We start from the raw sequence: 27,826 nt of genomic DNA on the forward strand, positions 1-27,826 counted from the left end.
CTTTAAGCATCATATGCCGATTTCTGCTTTACCACAGTGCTTTTAATACCAGAATCTAAGAAGGGCAGCTGGTCTTTCTGTTGCTCTTTATAAAATATATTAGGGCTCAATGCCACATTCCTTTGGCTGGTGAAGGACTGCAGAATTTAGTCCTGAATATTATTTCTCAAAACTATTGTCCAAAATAAATGTCCAGGACTGATTATTAGGCACCAAGGAAGTGATGCATTTGCTAAGGCTTGATGTTTTCTGATAAAAAAATTGGCTTCTTTTCTGGTAGATAGGCTGTAGTCAAAAACAAATTATTGGGCTCAGTACTGGGGTCTGTATTACACTGGATGTCAGAGATGGGGATGTGTTTATTTTCTGTAAACTGTATGAAGGACTCTGCAGAAGTTTCATAGTACAACACACACATTTTGAAAATGTTGATAAATTTTTCCTTCCCTGTTTATTTTTTTTTTTAATAAAAACCTGAACTCTTTGCTCGGTAGTAGTAGATCATGGACAGCTAGGACCATCAGTGAATTCAATAGCAGTTTCATGTGCCCAAGATTTTTCCAAGTCAGAAGTTTTTGACTGCTCAGGTCCCATATAAAATCAGTGGGATGCTTTCCATAGCAATGTCTTTTCCAGTGGCATGGAGGCCTGCCTTGCTTTATGGTTTATTTTGCATGCCAGGGATATTAAGTTCTCAGCAGAGAAGCAAATTTCCCTTTTAAAATGTTATCAAAACAAAAACCCCAAATTGCACATATCTACCCCTTTGGCCTTTTTTTTTTTATGCACAAATGTGTTTGTATGCAAAACCTGAAAATTTCACGCCTTTCCTAATAAATGTCTTAAAAGAGCACATTTAAATGCTTTTTCACAGAAACAACCATTCATTAGTTGCAAAAATGCACAGAGACTTTTTATTCTTTCTGTTGTGAACAATACCATTTCAGCAGAAATTTGGGAGGAGAATGTATGATTTTTTTTGTCCCCAAATATATTAAAAAAGGCTAAAGAACAAAATGTTGGGGAGGCAGCTTTTTTTGGCAGATAGTAAAATATAAAATATGTGATTTAAAAAAAAAGTTGGCTTAAAAATACACACACACAAATAATACAATAATATAAAAATACAGCTCAGCCAATGGCCTCTTAAAATTTACCTTTGGCATTACATTTGGCAGCCTAAAACAAAAGACCCTTCCTATAAACAGAACTATAAAAAAGAGAAGTTCATAAATTAGGTTGCAACAGTTACAAAGGGTTGTACAGTCCTTTTCTTGATTCTCCAAACTCCCTTTCTTTCCGTCCACACACATAAGCATGACCAGTGAGGTATATAGAACGTAACACTGTCAGGCATATGCACAATAAAAAAAGTGCATAAACACAGAAGTTCTCCCCTTTTCTTGTGAACAGGTCGTAACTGTGTGGTTTGCGTCCTTCCCCCCCCTTGGAAACAAAAAACCCTTTTTTTTTTTCTTATTTTTTTCTTTTTTTTTCTTTCCTTACTTTGGCAGGATGAAAATGAACCCAGAGGAATATAAGTGTCCTATTCCCAGCAGCAGTGATCCATTTCCCTTGGCAACATATGTCTGATGCCACAGATACTACAAGGTCGTTGGGTTGCTTTACAACTCTGGGTAACTTCCACGGAAACATCATACGTCTAGCACCATGTCGTAATGTTGTTGCTCTTTCTTCCGCCTGCCACATTTGTTGATAAGAACCATGTACAAAGTCAAAAGCAAAACCCAGTAACATGCATAGAGTATTGTGCCAATGATGAGAACTGTCTGTTTTGACTCAGAAAATGGCTTTTTTGATTCCTTGTAAATAGTGAAAATTACGCCACCTAGGAGGATTGTAAACCAAATGGAGACTGGAATGAGTCCTATAAAATTAACTACAATGGTTTTCCTTCCTGACGTGCCCCACCCTGCTTTGTTTATCGTGGCAATCGCAAACATCTTTGCTGGCAGTAAACTTGACATGTACAACACTGAGTAGAGTGACATGAAAACCATGACAATGTTGCCCCTAAGGAAGCTGGCAAAGGAAGACTTTATCAGGCCAACTAACTGAACTGTCAACAGGAAGAGGAGAATGTTCCAGATTTTTCCCCTGTAGAACAGCTGAATGACTGTGGCAATAAGGAAGAAAGGAAAGAATCCAGTGATTACAGCTTCATAGGTCATCCACAAATGGTGCTTGTGGAACCACATGGCATTATAAAGCCACTCTCTAAAGTAGGATTTACTCCAGCGGGTCTGCTGATTCAGCCACCTGAGATACTCTATCGGTGTTTCCGTAAGGCACTTGGATCTAGCTGTGTATTTTGTTGCATAGCCCAGACTTAGCACTCTGTTAGTTAGATGCCTGTCATCTCCAAAGCTGCACTGGGAGCCCATAAACTCTTGATTGTACCAATCTTCCACAAATTCATGGAGTAAAGAGTTTCTGTACATTCCCAGAGGTCCGCTGATGCACTGTACACAGCCAAAGTAGGACTGACAGGCTCTTTCAATGTTAAACGCCATCCAGTATCTCACGCTGCTCAGAAAGGAGATCCAGGAATCATATTTGTTCAGAATCTGCAAAATAAAAAAACAGTTTTCCTTTTAGATGAGCTCTTAAAACAGAAAACATGCACATTGGATCATTAAGGAGTTTTCTGAGATTGAAGCACCATTAGATGAATTGTGATGGGAACCTCACTCCTGTGTTCAACTCATGGCAAACCCAGGAGCTACACAAACATTTCAGCCAGGACATTGACACGAAGGGTGAGATGAAACCTTCAAATGTCTGTTTCACCAAGAGGTTCTTTTTTTCCTTGCAACTTGTCCTACTCTCCACAATGAAATTTCCTTACTTTCTGTCTAATTTTTCCTTCCCTTTTGCCCCCAGTTAGACCTTCTGGATTTAGAATTTACCAAGAAGAGCTGGGGAGTTAATGGCCTCCTGCTGCTTTTCTGCCCATACACATCTTTGGGGCTCACAGGACTCCCTCCAGTCCTCCCAAAACTATGCTGGAACATAAGAAAAGCAGAGCCCATGGTCTATGGTCTTTGCCCTACATTTTTGGTATCACAAGTCTGGCCTTAGAGGTTTAACCTTGAACTGTATCCCCATGTCTAGCATTCCTTGGAGGAGCAACCTGTCCTGTCTCCACAGTACCAGCCTGTTACCTTGTCCTAAGCCATATGGTGATACTCCAGTAAAGCCTTCCTCAGGCCCACACAAATGCCTCAGTCTTTCTCTTCTGCACAGCCCAGCTGCACATCCAACCTGAACCCTCAGCAGATGCATGAGCACAAGTAGATGTGCAAGTCTGTGGCCTCACATCCAAGTTCTCAACACGCACCTTGTGCCAGAGGATGTGACAAGGAAGTGTGTGGATCTTTGACCTTCTACAACTATAAAACATTGCCCTGCAACTAGATAAATATTGTCTTTCACTCTGATGGTCCTAATTTCTGTCAGTTTTAATTCCAGAACATATTAGAAGCAGCAGGGCTTGCTGGGAGTATGCTGGGAAATGAAAAAAAAAGCCCAAAGCCTTCATTCTGTCACCTTTCCTCAAAGAGGACACACATCCTTCCCAATGCAGATGTTTATGAACCTTCACTGTCACAGCTGAACCTGTCCTGCCTCCCTTCACTTGTACTCACACATGCCTGGAATTTCACATGCATGGGCTGTGTCGCCTGGTTTGTGGTCAGTCTAGAGCTCCAAAGCTATTCAGGTTTCTGTGGGAATCCTAATTTCTGCAGTTATGAGCCACATGCCTGAAATACTTCTGACTACTTGGGCATTCATTACCAAGTTCTTGCTCATTTACACAGCTCTTTCTCCTCTGTCTCACATAAAAAGTCCAACTGAGTACAGGGGATTGATCTTAAGGCTAACTGAAATATTCATACACATTTCTCTTTACAAATTGCAGCAGAAGGAGTTGTGTCAAAAGGTACCACCAGCCTTTTGCTGTAGCAATCAGCCAAACTCAGTAATGCTGAAAATCCTAACACACATGGAGCTGGTCTGACTTGGAAGTTTTCTATTGCCCTGCTTGACAGAGATGGGAGACCCAGCAACACACAGAGTGCACAGTGCAGAGCGTTTCAAAGTTATTTTTTGTTTCTAACAATCTTGGCTGCCAGTAGTAATATAATTTAAGTGCTTGAGGTTGCTGGACATGGCTATGGGACACCTGTTCTCAATTTCCTGCCCCCCTATAGCTTTTCTTTGGTACCTTGAGCAAGCAGCTATACCGAGAGGCTCAAAGATGCCACAACAATCCTGACAATGCCAGTGCCCCCCTTTTCACATATTGGGGCAGAATATTATTTTTTTGCTTGCTATGGATGTTAAAACCATACAGTGCTCACATCCAAGAAGAGTTTCCATTCAATGGACAAAAAGGTTAAGGTATGATAAGAGCATCTATAATGGCATCATATGTTATATATATGCATATAGTATACACACATAAATTATATTTAATGCTATTTCAGGCAGAGGAATCTATTGCAATGCAAATGGTTGCTGAAACACCTCTGTTAATCTGAAAATTGTTGTACTCACCTGCACATCACCTCCAACTCCTCCAACCATTGGATCTTCTTCTAAAACTTTTACCATCTCCACTGATGAGGCTGGATCAAGCATTGTATCTGAATCACAGACCTACAAGTAAGAAAAAACAAGAACAAAAATGGGTTAAGGAGTTCACTACAGAAGAAAATAAAAATCATGCAAGTGATTATAATGACTCTAAATGCATATTCTCCTGAATGCAATTAAATCTGACTTTGAAGTCTGCACTGATATTTCTGTTAAAGGTCACTTCTACCAGGCAGCAAGGCATAGTGCTGCACAAAACACAGAGCCTGTTAATGCTGTGCACACAAACAATCCTCTGTATCAGCTCCATTTGTTTTACTGGCACACTGGACTGGCTTCTTCGAGTAAGATATGGAGCACTGCAGAATAAGATGGTGCTTGTGGGTGTGCAGCAGATTGCTGTTCTACTCTGACATAGAATTTCTCTGCATCAGCTGCACAGTTGGAACACCCTGGTCAAATGTTTCCCACTGCCATATGAGGGAAAGAGTGAGGAGTTAAATCCCAGGCACTTGTTATTAAAAAGAAAAAAAGCCAAGTAGGAGTCTGGGAAGAAACCTAATCGTTCTTTCACTCACAGAAGGGTTTAGCAATTAATGTAATATATGTATCTTATATTTCAGAAAAAAACTCATTTTAATTTTAGATGCATGATGTATTACTACTAGTGCAGGGATTTGACATTTGATGTAGAGAAATTATTTGCTATTTTTCTCTGGCATTCTTTTCAAAAGATATGTAAGGCCAGAAGGCGTGAGTCCCGAAGTTCAGTACTCCAAAAGACCAAGGCAGAAGTAAATGACACACAGGGCATTTCAGCTACACAAACACTCCTAGTCAACTAAACACTGTGTACATTAGGAAATTGGCTTTCCCCTGGAGAGTAGGAGGAGGGCTCAGACAGGCTGGCTGGTCTGTGAGACAGCTGGCATTGCTTTCGTTTGCTCTGAGGAGAATGACTCGGGCTGCAGCCTGTTTAAAACAAGAGGGTGTCTCCTTGTTGTATTGCTGCAGCTGAAAGAACTGGCCACATCGTGTGTGAACTCATTTCACAGACACCCAGGAACTGGAGCAGAGACTGTCCCAGAAACACCCCTCTGACTGACTGAATCCCACCCTAAAAATTCTCATACTGCCTCCAGTTTGTCCCCACGTTGCATTCCTGTGACTTCAGACAGGGTCAGTAGGAGCAAGTCAGTGGCTCTGCCTAAACAGCATATCAAAACAGATTCTGCTGAGGCTTTGTAATGGCTATCCTAATTTTGGTGTCTTTTCATGCAAACTTTCAATTCAACCTAAGCCCTGTCACTCCAGGGGAGAGGTAACCTTTACATCTGCTCTATGAAGGGGGAGAGCACTGGGGCTTTGCTGTAGACCAGACTCAAGAGGAGAGGTTACCCAGGATAGTTGGACTGCATAGTTTGGGATGAGCTGGGACTCTGCCAACATGCTCCCCTCCATGCCTACTCAGAGGGGGCCAAGAGGAGAAAGGTGATGAAAGCTCTCATATCTCTGTCAGGATAAGAGCCACAAGCATCTCCAGCTCCCACTAACTTGATGCATCCATCCACAGCATATTTGTATCCTGGCCAAGGCCTGACTCCAGCTTTAGTGGAAAGCTGTCATCAGTGGCAGCACTGGGTGATAGAAAGGGAGCAAAACAATGAGGGAAAACAATGCCTATACTTTTACTTGGGTCTTCCTGGACAAACCTGTTGCTGAGTGCTTTGCACAGGGAATCTGTAGTTTGCTGAATCCCCAGGGTGCTCAGGCAGTGACAGGCATGTCATTTCTAGTGACCACGAGTGGTGGGCTGGGATCAGCTGCCTCCCAGCCCCTCTGCTTTCCCTCCAGCACCTGCCCCTTGAGCAGCTCCCACCCCATTAGATGTATTTACCTGTGGCAGAAAGGCCTGACCATGAGCCACATCACTAATATATTAGAGATGAGGAATCCTGAAAACACTGGATTTTTTAAACAAAACACCATCGCATGCTAGCACAGTGGGTATGTCTGGGTTTCTGGGAAAAATCTAATAAGCCATCATTTTCCATCTGGATGAGGTTTTTGCAGGTGAACAGAGGACACATCAGAGAAATACAGACACTTAGAAGCCCAAATAAACACTGACACCTGCCTAGCCAGGGTGTGCCCAGGACAGCCCTGAGAGACAATTTCCACATAAGGACTGAGTGACCCAAACATCACTGCTTTGGGTCACAGAGTTACATGAAAGGGACAACTGACCTTAAAGGAGCTGGGTTTTAACTTGCTGTAGGCAGTGACAGTTTATCCCAGCTGCTCTGAGTTCAGACTGCACTACACTGTCCACACAGGCACCTCCATCAAGCCAAGATGAATCGCACCCTGGTTACCTCACAACTCTGCATTGATAATACCTGCCAGATTAACTCCTCCACCTGATTACCTACACACTCATAAACTCTTCTCTAAACAAGCCTTCAGAGCAGTTTGCAGTACTTAATGAGACACCACTACTGAGTAACAGCCCGTTATCTGCACTGGTCTGACTGTTTATGATTGACTGTTCATAATTCTAGGGTGTCTTCTTAGAACTGTAAGGCTTATAATTTTGAGGGTGGGCAGTGGTGCTGACTGGCCACTTTAAAAAGTGCTTAATCATTGATGCAGACTGCTTAGCCCTTGAAATATAGGGCTTGTTTAAAGTAATTTACCCTGGGTCTCCCCAAAGGACCATTTGAAATATCTCAACCTTTATTTATTCATAAAACAGAGCCACATTTTAGCTGCATTTTTTAATGACTCTGCAGTAGCCAGGGCCACCAAGGGGCTGCATTTCTACTACAGATGTGACTGTAGATGTGACTGTGGCATCAGTCACTACTGCATACTGTGCTCACAGCAGCACTACAGTCTCTGACAAATTCATTAGACCTTCTAAGCCAGGTCTGGAGTGTTAACTGAACAAAAATATCTCTTCTATTTTCTGAATTTATGCTATGACTAGCATATGAAATAGAAACATTTTTTCCAGGTTCCCTGAAAAATATAAGAGCTAAACTGAGGGAGGAAACTTGCAATGAATGTGCTTTCTCTCTGCCTTCTTTCTCTGCAATCCAGTATGTCTGTGTGTTTATAAACCCATGCTAATAAAGAAAAATCAGCATTTTTATCCCATCATAGTTCCTCACAGCACAAGACCAAAGTGCAGACAATGGAGAGCTTAAGCCCATTGTTTTAAAAGAATAAATCAGTTTCAGTTTGGAAAGTGGTGGAGGATGGGTTCTAAATCTTGGCTTTACTTTCCTAGTTCCAATAACAGAGCAGCTCCTGGCACTCTTCACTTTCTGACCCTCCTGTGCACTGAAGACTCGCTGCTCTCAGCCCAGCTCCTGGCAGCCCCTCCAGGTCCCTGGGACACTGCACGTGGATGCTGTGCTGTGCAGAGCATGCACACACCCACACAAGGCTGGGCACAGGCCCCAGAAACACACATGGCTCAGCCATGCAGCTGCCCTGAGCCAGCAGAGAGCACCTCGCGGGGAGCTGCTGCTCCACTGCAGGAAACTGCTGGATGCTCTGACTGTGGGAGAAGTTTGGAAGAACTGAGGGTGGTTCTTTAGGAAAATCATCTCCTATTCAGTGGGATTAGTCAAATGAGCCTTCTTGGCCTAGAATTCTAAGGAAAGGTCCTCAGTGTCCAGCCAGAGTATCTGATTCCACCTGCCTTCCTCCACATGTGATCCTTTCTCCTTCCCACAGTCAGCAGGGACATTTGCAGGAGCTAGGAATCCATGTAAGTAAGGCAAAAACATAGACAATCTTTCAGGGGATCCAAGGCAGCTGGAAAGAAATGTGCCTCTGCTGCTTTGGAAACAGGGAGAGAGGACCCAGCCTAATTCATTTTTAAGTGAGTAGTATGTCATAATGGCCTTAAAGGCCAAGTTGCAGTGAGTGAGGTAATGCAGCTGTAAGTGATGAAGCAAAAGCTCCTTCAGGCTTTAGCTGAAGAAATTTTCTTTCAAATCTACACATTGACCCTTTTATTGAATGCTCCACATGGCCTTCAAAGCCTTTAAAATATATCCCCATCTTTTTTACAGACTTCCCCACTTCTCCAAGATATTCCCTAGAGAGACCAAATACCTGTCTGTCTGCTTGTAAATGGGGCCACTGACAAACTCACAAAATAAAGCCTCACCCGAGACCTTCACCCACAGGAGCAGAGATGGGGCTTTCAGGAGGTCATTGGCTTTGTCTGAAGCAAAACCATTTGGATGAGGGGGCAGTACTGAAGGCAGGGGAAGGATTTCAGACTTCTCCAGTAGCTGGTGCACAAATTTAAAACAGTCACAGATAGACTGGCCATTTTAAAAGGTAGCAAAATACCCTTTTAACGGTCAAGCTGTTTCCAAACAGACTGAAAGGAGCACTGTGTTCATCAGGGACTAGGATGGCCTCTAACATGCTGCACAAAATATACAAAAGCTGCTTTCTTTCAAAGTGTGTTTGAATTGGCACTGACCTGGTGCTCTAATACCTACCTGTACATAATCCACACTTCTCCCCAGTGCTTTGAATGCTGTGTACATTACTTCTCTTTTTCCACCCCATTTCTGCATGATGCAAACACTTTTGTTGGACAGGACCAGCTGAGATACGTGTTGCATGCTCTCTCTGTGAGACTCCTCTGTCTCACCAGGACCTTTGTCGTGGAAGTTATTACTCCAGATATAAGTGGCACAACTGTCCCTACCCATGATTTCAGTGAAAATGTCCATCATGTAAACGTCATCTTCTGAGTTCCCATCAATGACCATAACAACTTTAATTCCAGGGTAGGTCAATCTTTTTACAGAAAGTAAACATTTTCTTAAGTAGTCAGGATCTTCTTGATAGGCAGCAATACAAAGGGCAACTGTTTTGTTCAGTTTGATTGGAGTCTCTAGCGACCGTTTCATTTTCCTGTGCTCTAGGTAGGCAAACAGGCTTTGGATGATGAGATGTGATGCCAGGATAGCACCATAGAGTCCAAAGGAGAAGTAGTAGTTGTCTGTTTGGATGAACTGGTAGCCCACAATGTAAGCAGCGGTGATTCCCAGCAGGAGGGACACCCCGAAGAGTGTGGTTCCAAGTATTCTCAGGATGCATATAAACCTCTCACAATACATCTGCAAAGAAGTAGGGAAACCATTAGCAGAGCCACCACTTGCTGATATACGACATCATAAGGGGTGCACGTGGCTGCAACACAGATCTCAGCATCAACAGATACGCCCTGAGCTTCTAGCTCACAGACTCACTGCATCCCTTTGCCCAACTGAACATCTCTTTACAGGACTTCCCCCATGTAAAGTGCAATCCAAACAGACTTAGTGTAGCAGAGATTATTTCTGCTACCCACAGTGCCCTCACAGAAGGTGCTATTTGTGTAGAATCTTATTTTGGCAGCCTGAGCTGGTTGGATAAGACTCTCTTGTCATATTATCTGGAGGAGGTTAGAGAAGGGGCTTTTGGGCCACCACTCACTTTTATGGTCACAGGGGAGTGGAACAGCTGAATGTCTGGGCAGCCCCTCCTCATCCCCCATCCATGTCACAACCGTATCCCACCCTGAATTGTTTCTGTCGCTTAGTTATGTTTGCAAAAATATTGGAAAGACATTCTTAAAACAGATGCCTGAATGTATTTATAATTTTTTTAAACAGATGTCTGACTATATATATAATTTATATTTATATTTATATAATCAGACATCTGCTTTAAAAGACCTTCTCAATACCATTGCAAAAATGCATTATTCATATAGTTGTGTACATAGATACATGCACATGTAAGCATGAGTGTATAGGGGCTAAAGCTTAACTGAGATTAAGTCTGTGGAAAAAATATGCATAAATTTAACAGAGCCAACACTCCACCCTGGGCTCAGAAATTCTCTAGGACATCAGCTGATTCTGATCACTTCTACAGATTTAGCTTACCTGGCTGTTTCTAACCTAAACTCTGGGCTATGGAGCAACTGGCTGGCATGAAGGGTGCTCTGGCATTCTTGAAACAAATAAAAAGTATGGGCAGGCAGGCAGGTCGACTCTGTTGGTACCTAAATACCTTTTCTGACAATCACATTACCCATTTTATGCAACAGCTTTCTCAGAATTTAAGAAGTTAATGACAATATTTTCTGTCAATAGATGCATTTCATGTGAAGGACATAAAACAGGTGATGTCTGTTTAAGGCTAATCCAGCAAGTGTGTTGCAAGTCAATAAAGCTCATGCTTGAATATTTTGCTGAATTAGGTCCTCTCAGAGTAATAGATTTAATATTTGTGTTTTCTTGCTATTATTCATATTTTCCCTGCTGTTATCATCTCACTCATCTGCTGCTCATGTTTGTTTCACCATCTGTTGGCCAAAGTTGAAGTTGGAACAGGACTTCCTTACATCACATATGTTTTTAACTCTTCCTTGAAAAATGACTACCAAGACACAGCAGCATAGCTGCTGATAGTCATCAACTATATATATGTCTGAAAAGCTACAGGCTTGGAACAAAAAATTCAACACAGAATCACTTACAACATAAAAATAAACTAGGCAAGCATGAAGTTTGAGGTTACAAAGACTTTGTCTTTTTCCATTGGCTATTTAGGGTCTTAAATTTCAAGACAGGAGGAAGCCTCCTAAATGTATATTTGGAGGCACTGTTAAAGAAATCAGACCCTGGCTCCAGGACTTCCTTGAATACTTAAGGCTGGGCTCTGACAGGTGTTGTAATCATCCACCAGCAAAAGGGACCCTCCCTGTTCTGGCCTGTCTGAAAACCTTTCACAGCAGGGGTCATAAAGATGCCTAATAAAAGACAGCTTATGCCTACCACCCCTATAGGTGAATTGAAACTCAGTGCCCAAAATAGACTTACTTTAGAAAACAGATTAAGTAATGGATCCCCTCTAGATTACCTCGAAGTAAAATAGTCCATGTGTTTACTAATCCCTCAAGCATGCAAAATGTTACAAACATCAAGGTAAATGTCTCATTAATGGTGCACTTATACTCTGCTTTCCCATTTGGGGTCCTAAAGTCTGCTTACATGAAGAATTATATGGCTGAAATAAACAGGATTTACATTAAGATCTGGAGTGGCTACATTTGAATGACCATATACTCTAGCAGACATCTTTTACATTAATTTGCTATTGTTTTGCTCTACCTATGAAGTGCTTCTGCACAAAAGGAAAACAAACAAACAAAAACAAATTCTCTGACTTTATCATTACAGCACAGATCCTCTCCATTGCAAAAATCCAGTCTTTTAAGATCAAGAAATTATTTTCTGGTGTTAATAAAACAACACTTCTTTTTCCTTTTCTCTGTCAACCTTAGGAAAATAAAAAGTGTTTTGATCTAAATTCCTGGCTTTCATCAAAGAAATTTTCCCCTTTGTATGTTCAATTGAGGGTTTTATGTATAGTCTTTTAAATGACTGAATCTCAGGGGAACTGGAAAAGTTGCTCAATAGTCTCAAGATTTAACACGAGGCATTGATAGCTTGCCCAGCAGAAATGATCTTTATCAAATTTAATATGCCCAAACAATAGCAAAGAAGCCAAAAACTCTCCACCCATCTCCAAGAATTAAGCCAAGAAATTAAAAAGGAAATGATGCTTGTACAAGTCTGGGACCAAAAATGAACTGCTGAATCAAATACTGATACTGAGGCTAGGCAGCAGCTGCTTCAGAGACTTTCAGATCAGACAGTGCTGCTATGAGTATCTAGCCTGGCCTGACACAATGAAATATAATAATTCTATCCTGCAATTTGGGCACCTAAATCCCTTACAGGCACCTTCACCTAACCCCATGGAGCTGAACCCAGTATGAGTTTTACACAGCCTCCAGCAAGCAGACCCAAGGTTTGCATGCACAAGGGGAGTGTATGTAAAGAGCCTTTAAAGTCCACCACTGAGCAATTTGTCGTTATGATGTTTCAGCTCTTTCCTTTCAGGGATGAGCTGAGCAGTGCTCACCAGCCCATCTTGTAGAACTGCAATGTGAAAGCCATATGCTAAATCCTGATGCTGTGCAGGCTGCTGCTGATTCAGTGACACATTTTGATTCACAAAGCAGTGCCAAGTATATGCGTGCCTTGTAGTGACTGTACAGTAGCAGGCAAGGAGAGCCTTTCTTTGGAGGCTGCTATGGAAAAGCATGACCAAGAAATGAACCCTTGCATGTACTTGACATCAGAGTCCACCTGGTGAACTGTTTGGCATTGTGTCTCTTGGCATCCTGATAAAGCCAAATATATATACACAAAAAGAATATTTCCCCTTTGTGATGAAGGGGAATTTTCATTATTATGAACAACTGGCATAACTAAAATTGTAGTATTCTAACAATGCTTTCATGAAAAACATCAGGTTAACAAATGACTGATATACAGTACATCTAATAATTAGGGTATTAACTGTAGCACTAGAGATCACACTCCTTTCTCAGACTGAATAATGCCTTAGATCTCAAATTAGAAGAACACAGCATAATATGCTTCAGTTTTCTCTATTCTGAAAAATATTTAGACTAGCATTTACTGTAGTTATGGTATCTAGATCTAACTTTTAAGATCTAAGTTTAAGATCTAAGATCTAGACCCTTGACTGAAAGTCAGCAGGTTCTTATGTTTTGTTTTGAACTGGGTCTTTACTCGGCAAAGAACACTGGTGACTTCCACGGTAAAGTACCAATTTTTCTTCCTCCAAAATCCTGTGGCAAAGTTCCTCCACATGGCTATTAATCAGCTTTCATGCATCTCTGAGAGTAACAGGGCCTGAAGATAATTTATCCCTTTATGAAGTCAGGAGGCAAAGAGACAGAAAAAGCTTATTTTGTTACTAATTCTGAATAGGGGCAAATAGATATCCAGAAAACCAATGTGCACTGGTGCCAGAAGATATCAATATTATCTGCAGCCTGTTCAATTCTGCACCCTCTGTTGTGGGATGCATCTCACTATATCATCTCTCTCAGAAATCCCCTTTCATACAACACTCAAACATTGGCACATAATATTTCTGGGTAGCTTTTCCTCAGAAGATTAAAAAGCAAGAGAGGGAGACACAGAAAGTTTGCACCTAACATGATTGAATGATTTGGAAGGTTGACAGAATTATCACTTAGTAATTCCAAACATCTGAAGACATTTAGAAAAACCCTAACCATAAGTTACAAAAGCCAATATCTACCCAGGAGGCAGTAATAAAGGTTTGATCACAAATGTGCTCATTGTGTCCCTGTACTGGGCCTGGCTGAGATGGATTTTTTTTCCCCATAGCCCTCCAAGTGCTCTGCTTTGTGCTGGTGGCTGGGAAGGTGTTGCTAATGCAGCAGTGTTTTGGCTACTGCTGAGCAGTGCTCCCAGCATCCAGGATGTCTCTCCAACATTCTCTCCCACACCAATATGCTATGGGTGGGCAAGGTCCTAGGAGGGAACATAAACAGGCCAGCTGATCTAAACTGACCAAAGGGATATTCCATACCATCTGACATCTGCTCAGATAAAAAAGCTAAAAGGAGGAGGGGGAAGCATTTGTTATATTTGTTTTTCGGTACTGAAGCCCCACTTCCTGGGAAGTGACTGAACATCATCTGCTGATAATCAGAAGATAAATCTTTTGTTTTTCTTTGTGTCATGCACAGCCTTTGCTTTATCAAGTTGCCTTTATCTCAACATACCTGGAGTTTTGCCCTCTTATTTTCTGCATCTACATCCTGCTGAGGAGGACAGTGATAGAGCAGTTGGGAGGGCACCATGCAGCAGGCCAGGGTCAACCCACCACAGTCCCCTTCACTTTTAAAGGTTACAAAGAGCTGTGGCTTTCTCTACACATCAAGGGCTATGGTCGCATCAGCAAACAGTGCAATACCACAGCAACAGATCTGCAAAGAGGAGCACCTGGTGCTGAGGACCTAACTCCACCCTCCATACATTTCTGTGCTTTACTCTGAACTAAGTATAGTCAGACACAATGGAATAAAAACCTGATAAGTGTCCTCCAGAGGTACACCTTGCAATTAGTTTCATTCAAGAAGAATCCAATTTGGGTGTCCAGTTACTGCTATGCAATACAAACTCAAGCAATTTTGTTGAAGGAGGGACACTTGTAGCAGCAGCTTCGATAGCACCTCCTCATTGAAAACAAATTGATAAGACAAATCAACCTCACATATGAGATCTGCAGATCAGATTTGTCTGGAACCTTTGTGGAAACCAGAAGTGCTGAGCACAGAAAACCTTTGAGGAAGCTGCATTCTTAAATATCTATTCAACCTTAGTGCTGAGGCTTCTTTGAATTCAGCAAAGCACGTAAGTGTGTCATTAAAGATAAGTGTGCACTTAGGTATTTTGCTGAAGAGGGAAATCAGTAGATAATTTATCTTGCAGTTCTGTAGTAACTGCAAGATAATAAGGCATAAAAAATCTTTCTCTGAAAATATGCTATTTCTGGGACACTCAAGGTAAAAATGCAAGTATATTTTTGACAAATTTACTGCAGAGATTACCCTCCCTTATGCAGGTTGTTTGATATGTCAATGCTTAACCACTGCATTTCTTACATTGGGAATCTAAGAGTGGATCAGGGCCTTGAAAATTTCAATTTCCTTCCGAGTGTTGTCATTCACCTGTTGGGTAACCTTAAATAAGTGAATTCACCTTTCTCTGTCCCAGCTTCCTCACCTGTAAAATGGGGATCATGATCATGCATGAAATTTTTGGAGGGCTCCATAAGGCTTAGGTTACTCTTTTTAGTGCTATATGAGATCCACCTGTTCTCTAGTTCCATATAACTGGTTTTAGTCAAAAAACTCCAACAAAAACCAACATCCCCCCTTGCTATTTTCCTTGCCTGTATTCCCCTGAAGGCATAGCCTGTGGGGATTTGTCTGTAACAAACATGCAAGTCTAACTCAGCAGGAGGCCTGAGAGCAGTGAGGTGGGCACCATAAAAGCCAGCACACACAGCTTTAGGCGCGTACAGCCACCAAGGGCTGTTTTGCACACAACCAAAGGAAGAATGAAATCTTTATAATCCTTAATACCCACTTCCTTACTAAGGAGAATGACAGCACTGGCTGCCACAGAGCAGCTGCTTCAATGACGTGAGTGTGCCAGAGTGCACATGTGAGTGCCTGCACACATGGATCTGGGCCTGTATACACTCTCTGGGAGTACATGGTGTTTGAGGCTTACAGTTTCTCAGACAATATTTAGACTCATTATTAGGATTATTTTGGTGGTAAATCAAATCATATATCATTGGAGTACAAATGATTCTAGTTAGATATTAATCACAAGCATAAGATAGTTGTCCAGACTCCCTCTTCTATTCTACAGCCTGAAGAGAGGAAAGTGAAAAGTTATGCTCCATCTGTACACCTTTATTACAACACAATTACCATATCTGGAACTTTTGGTTATTTATAACTTCCAGATTTTGTTATGCTATTGATCTGGAAAGGGCTCACATAAAACTAAAGTTAACTCTGAGGTTAAATTAAAAGTAAAGAACAGGATTACTGATGATGGCAAACTCTATCTGTATGCACAGGCTTTGATCAGCAAATCAACAATCTCCTATTTGTTCAGTGTATGTTTCCCACTAAACTGCTCAAATTTAATCTCTTACAGGTTTAAATAACCAATGTGGAAAGAATTCTGTGGCTGCAGGTTGGATTTGACCCTCATGTACACAATAATACACTAGTTGTTAAGAAAGAAAACTTACAAAAAAAATTCCCAGACAAATGCTCCAAGAAACGAAACAAGAAGTAAATCATACTTCTACTCAGATATTTTGGACTGTGGTTAAAGAAAAATCTAGTTTAGAAATGTTTTCTGGTTGCTGGTTAGAATACTTTGCTGCTCTATACACTAATCTTGAATAGGAAAAAAAATGGAACAAATACCCTTCCATGTCACAAATACAAAGACTTGAGTTTTTCCTAGTGACCTTGCCTGAAAAACTCCACTGAATCCAGTAGAGCAGCTCTTCCTACTGGGAAAACCTTGATCCGAGTTTTTCTATGCTTAGATGCAGGGTAAGAAAGATTTATTGCCCTTATCTAGTCCTCAGAAGAACCCTCAAGGCACCCATGTTACACAAAATATGTGCTTTCAAAAAAGTGCAGGGGTGTCAATGGAAAAATGATCCCAAAGGCAGAAGACTCTGAAGCAGAGCAACACATGGAGAAGCAGCTGTGCCCTAAGAGATGTGGGGTCACTGCAGCCCTGCAGAATCACAGAACCCTTGGAGTTAGAAGGGATCTGTGAAGATCGCGGAGTCCAACCCCCCTGGCCAGGTATGGTCACCTAGAGCAGGTGACACAGGAACATGGCCAGGTGGGTTTGGAATGTCTCCAGAGAGGGACACTCCACGACCTCCCTGGGCAGCCCGTTTGATGCCCTGCCGTTCTCAACGTGAAGAAGTTATTCCTCCTGTTGACGTGAAACTTTTGTGCTCTAGTTTAAGGGCATTGCTCTTCGTCCTGCCGCTGGGCACCACCGAAAAGAGTGTGGCACCGATCCTCTTGGCACCCGCCTTTGAGATATTTACATGCATTAATGAGATCCCCTCTCCGTCTTCTCTAGACTAAGACAACGCCCATCAGGAGTGTTGTACTACAAGGGGATCCTCTCGGGGCAAGGAAATGGGGTAAATTCTCTCCCAAGGGCCAATGCCCCTTTCTGCCAGCATCGCTACGGATGCTGTGTGGCGAGGCTGTGACCAGCAGGCTCTCTCTGTGTCCGAGACACGCACCGCGGCTCCCAGAGGAGCCGAGCGGGGCTGCCGGGGACTGAGGGCTCTGCAGCGGCCGGAGGCGCCAGGCCCTGCGCTGGCCGCGGGCTGCACACGGAGCGGGGGAACCCCGGCCCGGCGCCGCGGCCGCGATCCAACGGGGCGGAGCGGCGGCGTCACCGGGCGGGGCCGGGGATCCCCCCGCGGCCGCGTCACGGGCCCCGCCCGCGGGAGCGACCGGGCCCGGCCGTGCTGGCGCTGCCATCGCCCCCCGCTGCCGCGGCCCCGAGGCGGCCCTCCCTCGGCCGGGGCGGGCCCGGCGCGGGGAGCTCCGGGCAGCCCCCGCCCGCAGCCCTCAGCTCCCGGCCCTCCCGCGGGAAGCCGCCCTCCCTCTCTCTTTCCCTGCCCTCCCTCCCCGCGCTGCGCGGCGCCCGGGCGGCTCGGCAGCGCTGGCCGAGGCGGGCCGTCAGCCCCACGCCCGCCGCCTCGCCTGCCTCCCCTCAGGGCCAGCCCTCCCTCCGCTGCCGGCGCGTCCCCGCCCGGCCCTGGATGCAAAGGCGAGGGGAGGGAAGCCGGATCGGGCTCTGAGCAGGTCTCGCCTCCTCGTCCCGCTTCTCTGAGCGGCTGCCCAGCCTGTGCTCGATTTTATTCTAATTTCAGAGGGTTTATGAGGCGGTTGGCTTTTTTTGGCTTTTTGAGGTCGGGATTTTTTCCCCCCAGATCCTGAAGCTCAGCAATGTCTTAAACGGATTACACGGAGGAGGGGTTGAAGCTGAAAACTTCATTCATCCTCACGGCGGTTCTATTCATTGCTGAAATAGGTGTAGCGTAGGAGCCGGTAAGATCCTCCCCCAGCCCCACTCGTATTTTGGGGATCTGTTCCAGCTTTCCTCCCTGGAATAGTGGGGATGGGAGGAGGGGGTCTTCTGCTCTTGAGCTGACAGAAGCATAATCATAAATCACCTACCTTGTTTGTCCCTCTGTCCTTTGGTCATAGAGGGGCTCCAGCCAACTGTGTGGTCTCACGTACCGTTGCTCCCGCTGAATAGTTTCCAAGTTTGAGGTAAAAGAACAAATCGCACTTTTCAGGGACTTAATAAGACGCTCAGAAATAAAAAAAATAATTAAAAATGAAAATAATAATAAAAAATCGTGTAAGGCTATTCAGTCCTACTCATTTTCTCCCACGTGTTTTCACAATTATCGTGTATTTGTCTTTCTCTGCTTCAGTTTCTAGCTCAAAAGTTGTGGGATTTTCCCCCAAATAATAGTAATAATAATAATAATAATTAAAGAAAAAGTTAGAAATAATAAATTAGGAGTTAGTTTCTCGTGGTCGAAGCTGAAGATCTTATTTCAAACCCGGCTAGCCAGGAGCCAGGAGAAGTTGCAAGGCAGTGTCTGAAAGTTTGAGAGATCAGCATCAGATAAAGTCTCTTTGGTGATACCTTGCTGCTGCCCGAGTAACTGTTTCAATGAGGTTTCTCAGCAGCAGCAGCAGCAAACGGGTAATATTTTCCAGACGTCTTTTTCTTTCCTGCTGCTGCTGCTGCTTTTCTGCCTCTTCCACGTTATGGGGTCTTTTAACAAGGGAGACTTGACTTAATAGGCGGAGGATGGGAAGAAGGAGGGAACTCCTGTAAGGAGGAAAAAAAAAAACCCAACCCTCCCAATTGCCATGATCTCAGCCAAGGACCAGTTCAGCGCCAGGAATTTAATTAGCCAAGTTGCAAATTTTTTCAGAGAAATACAATACACATATGTTGCCACCAACTGGTTTCCTCTTCGTGCCCCGCATTTGGGGGAACCCCCCACCTTCCCCACTCCCTGCATCCTTGGGCTTGGGGTGTGGGATTCGTCCCTCCCACAGCCACTATTCGGCTGGGACAGTTTTTACTGCTACTGGTTTTTATTAATAAAGGAATTGCGTCTATGAATGGATGAACTTCACAGCTTTATATCCTGCTTTACCCGTTCACTCTCGGGAAGATTTGTTGTAGTAAATACCCAAGGAAGCTCCCACTGATATTCATACCCATGCCTCTTGTGTTAAAACAAGCTGGGAAACGTGTTAGGCCATTTAAAAACTGGAAAATGTGGCGTGGGCTTTGTTTTGGATTGGTTTGCTTTTAGTTTTAGGGGTGACTTATTGGTCTTGTTTCGTTATAAATCAGAAGTGTTAATTCTGTCGATGGTTCCCGGTTAGCCAGGGGCACCAGCGGCTCACAGCACACCCCATTGCCGCTTGCCGGCCGCTCTCACTCGCTCCCTGCGGCTCCGCTCTGCTTCCAGGGCGGCTTTCCCGCTTTCAGCCGCCCTTCCCGGGCAGTGCCCCGGGCGCGGCGCTGGGTGGCGCTGTTGGGGCGGCGGAGCGGCGGGGCCGCGCTGGCCGTGCCCCGGCCGGGACCCGCGGCGGCGGCGGCGGCTTCCCCTGCCCCCGCGCTGTGTGCTCAGGGACCGCAGAGCTCGCCGCTCTGGGGCGTCCAGCCCACAAAGGGAACAGTATCCAGACACCGTTGGGAAATCCGGAGATGACTCTTCGCCGAGTTATCGCCCCTCGGTACCTTCTGGTGTGGGAGAACTCCGGAGCGCTCTGGGGGCTTCTCGTGTGCCGTAAATGGTTTAAAGTCGGTGGTTACCTCGGCTGGAGATTTTTTGAGTACCTACTTCGGGGAAGTGCTTACATTTACAGGTGTGTTCAGTCACTGCCACGGGGGAGTGGCTTTAGGATGTGCATTGAAGCCGAGCTCCTTGAACCATCAATCTGTCTCAAATAACAAATCTAATGCTAGTTTAAGCCAAAGTTTTGTGGGCAGTTTTAACCTGACATTGCCAGGGAAAGCAACTCTTTCACCCTCCTCCTCACTGTTCCTATTTTTATGTCAGGAGAACTGTCCTAGGTTAGAAGTTTGTTTGGGGAGACGGAGCAGCAATAAAGTAAGAAATAATTTGGGCTGGATGAAGACAAAACAACTGCTTTGGCAACAATCTGGCTTTTGGTGGTTTACAATGTCCTTGAAAGTACAGCACAGCTTAACAAGCATGGACTCTATCGGGGCTTTCAGGTATTCCTTCCTCTCAGACCTTCCTCCCATGGCAGCTTCATTCCCATACAGTAACCACCTCCAAATCTGTGTCACAAACCCTTCAGATACAGAGCCCTGCACACCTCTGTCATCAGGCAAGGGACATATGGCACTGTCTGCTGCAAACAGGGGCAGAGGGCAGAAAGGTGTCAAGAAGGCTGCTTGATCCCCTCTCCACAGGAGCCACCCTAATAGCCAAGGATCTGGTGTAAGCCAGGCTTATCACAGAATCACAGCATCACAGAATGTTCAGGGCTGGAATGGACCTTAAAGATCATCTGGTCCCAGCCTGCCCTACCATGGGCAGGGACACCTACCACGAGACCAGGTTGCTCAGAGCCCCATCCAGCCTGGCTCTGAACACTGACAGGGTTGTGGCATCCACAATCTCCATGAGCAACCTGTTCCAGTGCCTCACCACCCTCACAGTGAACAATTTCTTCCTAATATGTAACCTAAATTTCCCCTCTTTCAATTTGTACCCATTGCTCCCTGTCCTATCACTGCAGTTCCCAATGAATGATGAATGTCATTTAGGCAAGGGGCTACTTCAGCAAGCTCTGCTACTGTTGTACACATAACCAAGTCCTTGATGTCTGTGTGAGTCCTAAGGTGTGATTACCTGGCATCAGACTTTCCCTGGCACTGTCAGAGGTGAGAGAGGATTAGCACAGGTATCTCTGGTCCATCCATGGCTACTCTCAACACTGTGCCTTGGGGAACTGGTGCTGCCAGTTTGTGTTCCTTGGGCACTTGGTGGCCTTGTCATGATTCAGGGATATGGATGTCCTGAACAGAGGACTTCATGTCTAGGATAATTTCTGAAATGAGGTTTCAGGGGGAGGATGGGTTTGTTTGGTTTGGTTAATAACTAAATGTTGCAGATTAATTTTTTCAAGTGAGCTTTTGTTATGAATGAAATAGCTTTTTTGGTTGGTTGGTTGGTTGGTTGGGTTTTTTGGGTTTTTTTGTTTTGTTTTTGTGGGTTTTGTTGGGTTTTTTTATATTTCACCTTTTAATAGTTAGAATGCACATTACTCTGGAAGTACACAATATCCCACTGGCTTAATCCCACGCTCCTTAGGTTTGAACAGGGATCAAGAGGCAGCAGTTGAGGCACAAATCTTGGTGCAGCAATAGGCAGCACTTAAATCACACCAAAACTTTGATTTAGAAAATTACATAATGGGAATGGTGAGTCTGTCATGTCTATAGCTGTTTCCTTCTCAGCCATAGCTCATGTTGTGTGATCACACTGTCAGGGCAAGTGGGATAACGTAGGTAGGGAAGTTAGCTTTGCCTACCAGGAAGGAATTAAAAGTAGGAGGATATGATTAATGCCAATCCACACAGTGCTATAGAAACCAGATGTAGATGTGTTTCATTAGAAGTATATCACATCTATGTATATATGTTATGTTATGTCTACATGGTTACCATTATCAAACAATCCTGGCTCCTAATTGTGATTTACACTCACAAGCAGTGAGGAGAAGGGAGTTCTTGGCTGTCACTGTCCACAGGCGTAGACTGTCACCAACCATAAAGAATAATAATAATGAACTAACCTGACTTAATCTTCTAATGAGGCAATGGGTTTGTTAGAGAGAGGTCAGACAAAATATGTTTTGGGGGAGATTAACACAGACCGTGGTTGAATAAACTGGTTACTACAGAGTAAATTAGTGGATGAATTGATGGCATGTAAGCCACTCTTCAGGAGCTATTGAGTACTCACTTTTACCCTGAGGGAATGGCTCCATGTGCATTTTTCCTTTCTCTTCTTTCCTTTAAATATGTGAATACTCACCCCCAGCACACACGTGCTTGGGCCAGCAGAGTTTGCAGTGCATCTCTCACCGCTGCCGTGACCTGTGCTGCAGGCAGCTGCAGAGCACAATGGCCATTTCTTACATTTCCTACGTGACTGTGTGAGCTGGCCACGGAGAGAACGGGGCTGCTCTGCAGTGGGAACGAGCAGGCAGTGCTGGCAGCCTGCAGGACTGCCCTCAGCAGCCTCTTCAGGAGCTGCCAGGAACACAGGACAGGTGTGGTCCCCCAGCAGTGGCTGCTGAGGGCTGAGCCCACTGGGCTGAAGGCTCTTATCTTGCATTGTCTCTAAGGTAAGGATTTACACACACCCTTTTACTGCAGATCAGCTATTGTGTAGGGCTTATCAAAAGAGAAGCAAGAAGCAGACTCTTTGCAATGCATAGTTGTCTTCAAGTAAGAAAATTAGAGAAAATAAGGATCTTTGTCATGTAACAGTGAAAAGCTAAAACTGGAAGGTAGATGTATTCATGCTAGACAGAAGGCACATTTTACAGCAATCTTTCTTTAAAGTTATCTGAATAATGAAGGGGAGTGGTGGATTCCTGTGTTTTAAAATCCTCTGGATGCTTTTTTGGAAGCTACATTTTAGTTCAGTGAAAATTATTGGGCCCAGTACAAGAATAACTGAATGGATTTCCATAACAGGCAGCTCAGACAAAGTGATCTAGCAGTTCCTTCCACCTCTAAACTCCATGCAGCTATCAACAACCAGACTGACACATCAGGTGTGTTCCACATCTCTTTTCACATGTAGCAAATTCTGCTGGAAGTGAGAGAGTTACAGAAAGCCACCTCCCACATGGGTGTAAGTGAAAGCAGAATCATGCCCTAAATTATCATTTTATGGTAACTGAGAGTCCACTTGCAGATTTTAATATAAATATCATGGGCACTTTAAGGCGTATGAAGACTGGGTGTAGACAGACCAAACATTCTGTGGTTGTTTTCACCATATATAGAGCCATTTTAGAGGCTTTCAGTGTTCTGGGAATTTAAATCCAGGGTTATTTATATGCAAAGATTTACAGGGTCCAGCAAAAACCATTAGTCTTTAAAATGAAATAGCTCTCACAAAATTGAAACTTTCCAACAATTTCTTTTTAATATAACAGGGAAAACCATGACTTGAAGCAAGTTAGAAGTTAATAGCAGGCAGGTTCAGACTAGAAACAAGTCATGCACATTTGGATGTGTCCAGAACTCTTGGCTAGAATGGACTGTGACTGTTAGCAAAAATGCCTGTCAGGATGGTTTGAAGTAATGGGTTTTAATGTGCAACCAGCATGGAGCAGAAGGAAAAGCAGGTCAGTTAGAGGTTTCTTTTGTGAAGTCTAATTTAAGAGAAATGACTTAATCACATGCCTATAGTCTAACGTGACAGTAGTGAGAGTCCAATTTAGAGTGTCTCAATGTTAAAGTAGAAACATTATATTCTGCAGGATGCACAGATAACACCACATGAAACAAAGGGCACATGCAGATAAAGGCAGATCTATACACAATGGCTCTGCTGGTGAATTGGACTGACCAGAGCCAGGCAGCTCTAGCTTGGCACATGTTCATCCACACAATTTCACTGCTGCCAAGCTCCTGGCAGGGCTGACCCTGACCAGTCTGGAGACTCTGACTATCCCTGAATTGGACCAGGTCCCCCCTGGAAGAATGGCTGGGCTCTCATCTCCAGCGAGCTTCTCACAGGATGGGGAAATACTCCTCTGCATTCCCAGACACCTTCAGATGGAGAAACTGGAATGGGTTTAACACATGCCAGCATAGTAGTGTTTAGAAGCCTCCACGACTGGTTGGAGGTAGCTGCCTTTATGAATCTCCCTTCTTCCTGGGCAGAGCACTGGCGTGGTGCAGCCAGTCACAGCCTGCTGGCAGCTTTGCCCTGGTCTCTGACACCCTGGTGGGTGCAGTTGTACTCCCAGGAGTGATGCCAATAGAGACAGTGCAATTCCCAGCCTTCACATGGGAACAAAGACACAGGGACCTCTAAAGGGCGTGGTTTTTATAATGACAGCAACAATAACAACAACAATAATAAAATTTAATGTAACTGACATTAAATACAAATGTTAATTGACTTTAATTTCCTTTGGAAAGAAATTTTCATTAACTCAAATAAAAAAAGAGTGAGTGAGGCTTTCCTAGAGTGTGTGAGATTTAGGCATGTTGGTAGGACACCCCTTTTGTTCATTTTTAGGATGCTCTTTTATCTGTTGCTGGTGCTTACCAAACAGTTCAATCAAAGTTGCCACTTAACCTAAATAATTACATGGTCTCTTGGTTACTTCCCACAAACACATATTGCAGATCAGTGTTAGGAAGGTGAATATGACTAAATTGATAGGCCCACCCTACCATCACCAGCTCCAATAGAGATGGGTCACATCCTGCAGGCATCTGAGTACAACTGCCCCAGGAGACCTCAAGGAATGCAGCTGCACTCACACAAGTGAGAATTTCAATTTTTTCCATGTTGTATGACAATTCACCAGGAATTAGAGGACATATGTATCCCTTATTCCTTTTTCTGGAAATCCCACATCAGAGCATCAACTCTCAGCTAATGACACATTTTTCTTCAAAAGTAGCTAAAAATCAAGAGTGAAACCAACACTTGTTTGGTGCTGTGCACCTCCAAGCTGGCTGAGCAGCATGGCTGTGTGGAAATTTGGCTGTGACATACAGTTTAGCAAGGATCTCAAGATGGGACCCAGCAATTTTATGGCAACACTAGCAATCAATTCCTGCCCCAGGAATCCGGATTTTTTTCCAGTCCAAATTCCTTCTTGCCTGGCATATACACTTGGGCTTTAGGAAGGGTGCAGGTGCTATTTTGTAGAGTTCTCTGTCCTTCCTGGATTTTCTTCGCATGTGGTCTGGGTTGAATATTGGCTTGCAGCATACAACAGCTGAGCTGTTTGGGTTATTAGATGGTCAGGCAGTCAGTAGCTGAAGATTTTTGCTCCATGTTACCCAAAGCATCCAGAATGTGTGAAAATGTCTGGCAGTGCTGCTTTGTGGAGCAGGAAATGAACCTGAAAAGAGCAGGGCTGCTTACAAATAACAAGTATCAGAGAGTACTAATGATCTCCAGCAGCTTGCACACAAAGCAGGTGAGATTTTGTCACAGGCAAACACTTTTCTTGCTTTCCACTACAATTTGATTTGCACAGGCAACAGCCCTTTGACAAAGCTACTTTTGAATGTATGTGCTGATAACAAAGCAAACGTGTGAGTAGTGACAGTCTGCAGACCCTGCTGATTCCTGGCTCTTCTGATCTTTCGCTGAAAATGTTTTTCTCTTCTGATTATGAGGGCAGATTTCAAAGACACAGCCTTATGCCTGTTGTCAGACTGAAGCCTTGATGATGAGGTCTTTCCCTGACCAAAGCCACAGGACTAGGTGACACATCAGAGCTACCAGTGACAGAGACCTATCTGGGAGTATTAATGTGCCCTGATGTAGAGTTCAGCTTTTCCTGCTGCTGCTTGCTGTGCTCTGAAGTGACATCAGCTCTCTGGCCTTTGTGGGGTGAAGTCTTTCTGCTGCTGGGAAGTGGGAATTGTCCAGGTGGATACCAGGGTGGAAGCAATGCCATGAGAAGACATGAACTTCCATCTGCATCTGCCAGGGAGAGCTGTGACCCTTGCTACCCACTGTCCCCAGTGCAGCCTGCAGGCAGCCACTGTGCCTCTGACCCCAGACAGGGAACAGCCCCCCGGCAGGAGGAGAGTGGTGTAAGGACTGAATGGTTTTTCCAAGATCTTTCTAGAAAGTCTGCACCTTCCTGAAGTAATCGAGAGCTGTTGTGTTATGATGTGGAATGACTCTTAAAGGAGTTGAGAGGCTGAAGAGATGTCCTCCCATTACATCTTCCTGTGAGTGGATTTTCCTCACTGTGGCTTGAGGACACACAGTGATCTGGCTATTAAAGTGAATCTGGTGCTTCTGTCATGTGCCTCTTTCTAGATGTTAAACACAGCTTACACTACTGATTTTGTAGTAATGGATTGTGCCAGCAAACACACAATTGAGCATAATAAAGAAATAGAATCATTTAGGTTGGAAAAGATCTCTAAGCCCAACTGTTAACCCAGCACTGCCAAGTCCACCATTAAATCATTATTTAAACAGTGATTTTGCAAACCCTCATATTCTGTGACCAGTGGTAAAAGATGCCATTGTCTATCAGCTATCTGTCTGAAACTCTGGGTCCTTCTGGACTTGATACTTAAAAAGTCTCTTGTGTGAAAGTACCTTCTGGAGAGGCCCATGTCCTCCCATAACATTTAATGTCACCTGCAGGGGTTTTAGCTTTCTGAGGTCAAGAAAGATTTTTGTTGTCATTGTTTTGTTGTTTTGTTTTGTTTGTTTTGTTTTTCTTCTTTTAATATGCTCATCTGACAGCAGGTCAGACTGTCCCAAGCCAGGGGAGGATGAGCTTAAGGCTCTAGTCTGGTCATGAGAACACAAACCTTAACATGACCCTTCAGAACCAGTGGATAGACTCTAATTAATTTCATTTACTAGAATAAACACAGACATGATAACATATTAGGCATATGATTGCTGGGAATTATGTTACAGCAGCTTAAGATCTTGCAACTTATCACTTGACCGTATCAAACACATTTATTCAGGCCATGCTAATCTATTTTTGTGCAAATGTCTTAGCAATTTTGGTGTGTGGTTTTTTTTGGGTTTTTTTTTGCAATGGGTTTGAGCTTATCATATTCTGTGACTCAGATGAGTATGCACCATAAATTCCAGCATGCACAATCCTACATGCTTGAAGCAAACAGATACAGCAGACACGAGCCCCTTTAACGTAGATGCAGTAAGGTCTCAGTCCCTCTGCTACTCCTGCAAGAGTCACCAAGCCTTAACAGGCTCATTTCTCTCACTCTCTGCTCTCTAATCCACAGTACTGATGGATTTGTTCTGCATATTGCAAGAAATATTTAAGTATATCCATGAACTTCAAGACTAAAATCAAAGGTATAGATGTATGAAGAAAGACAGATAAAATCTTTTCACAAAAATCTCTGGATTTTGTAGATTGCTCAGTTCTTCAGGTTGCTATGTCCTGATTGTCTTTCATTAAAACACCCTGGCAGCAAAGTGCCACTTAAAAGAACTATGCCACTTCCTATCAAGCTATCATTGAATGGGCAGTTACATTGGAAAATGAGAGCACAGCATGATCCCTTGATGGGCTCACCTAGGGATATTCTCAAAGGATTTTCCTTCCCACATTTTCTGAAGGTTAGTATTAACTGATATCAATGATTATTAACGATGAACTCAATGAACACACTTTTTGAAAGAGAAGCACGAGATGTTTAGCTACAGCAATGGCACAAGGCACAGTTCTCACACCATTGGTCTGCACATGGTGGGTGAGCCTGTACTGCTGGGGAGCAGCGCCTTGATTTGATTTCTGCACCAGCAGCAGCATAAATCTCCAACTGCTGTCTGAGACCCCAAGTCCATTCAC

General features: G+C 43.8%; 1 protein-coding gene across 1 annotated transcript; it reads right to left on the reverse strand.

Annotated features, from left to right (window-relative positions):
* Nucleotides 1–737: 737 nt before the first annotated feature.
* On the reverse strand, nucleotides 738–19,013 carry HAS2 (hyaluronan synthase 2). The gene is made up of 4 exons (XM_005479569.4): nucleotides 18,368–19,013; nucleotides 9,147–9,773; nucleotides 4,582–4,683; nucleotides 738–2,588 (listed from the first exon to the last, which is right to left on the reverse strand). Exons 2-4 carry the CDS (start codon nucleotides 9,771–9,773, stop codon nucleotides 1,656–1,658), a joined length of 1,662 nt encoding a protein of 553 aa, XP_005479626.1. The 5' UTR covers nucleotides 18,368–19,013; the 3' UTR covers nucleotides 738–1,655.
* Between the last annotated feature and the right edge of the window lie 8,813 nt (nucleotides 19,014–27,826).

Source organism: Zonotrichia albicollis, chromosome 1 (genome assembly GCF_047830755.1).
Source record: "Zonotrichia albicollis isolate bZonAlb1 chromosome 1, bZonAlb1.hap1, whole genome shotgun sequence".
Classification (NCBI taxonomy): Eukaryota; Metazoa; Chordata; class Aves; order Passeriformes; family Passerellidae; genus Zonotrichia; species Zonotrichia albicollis.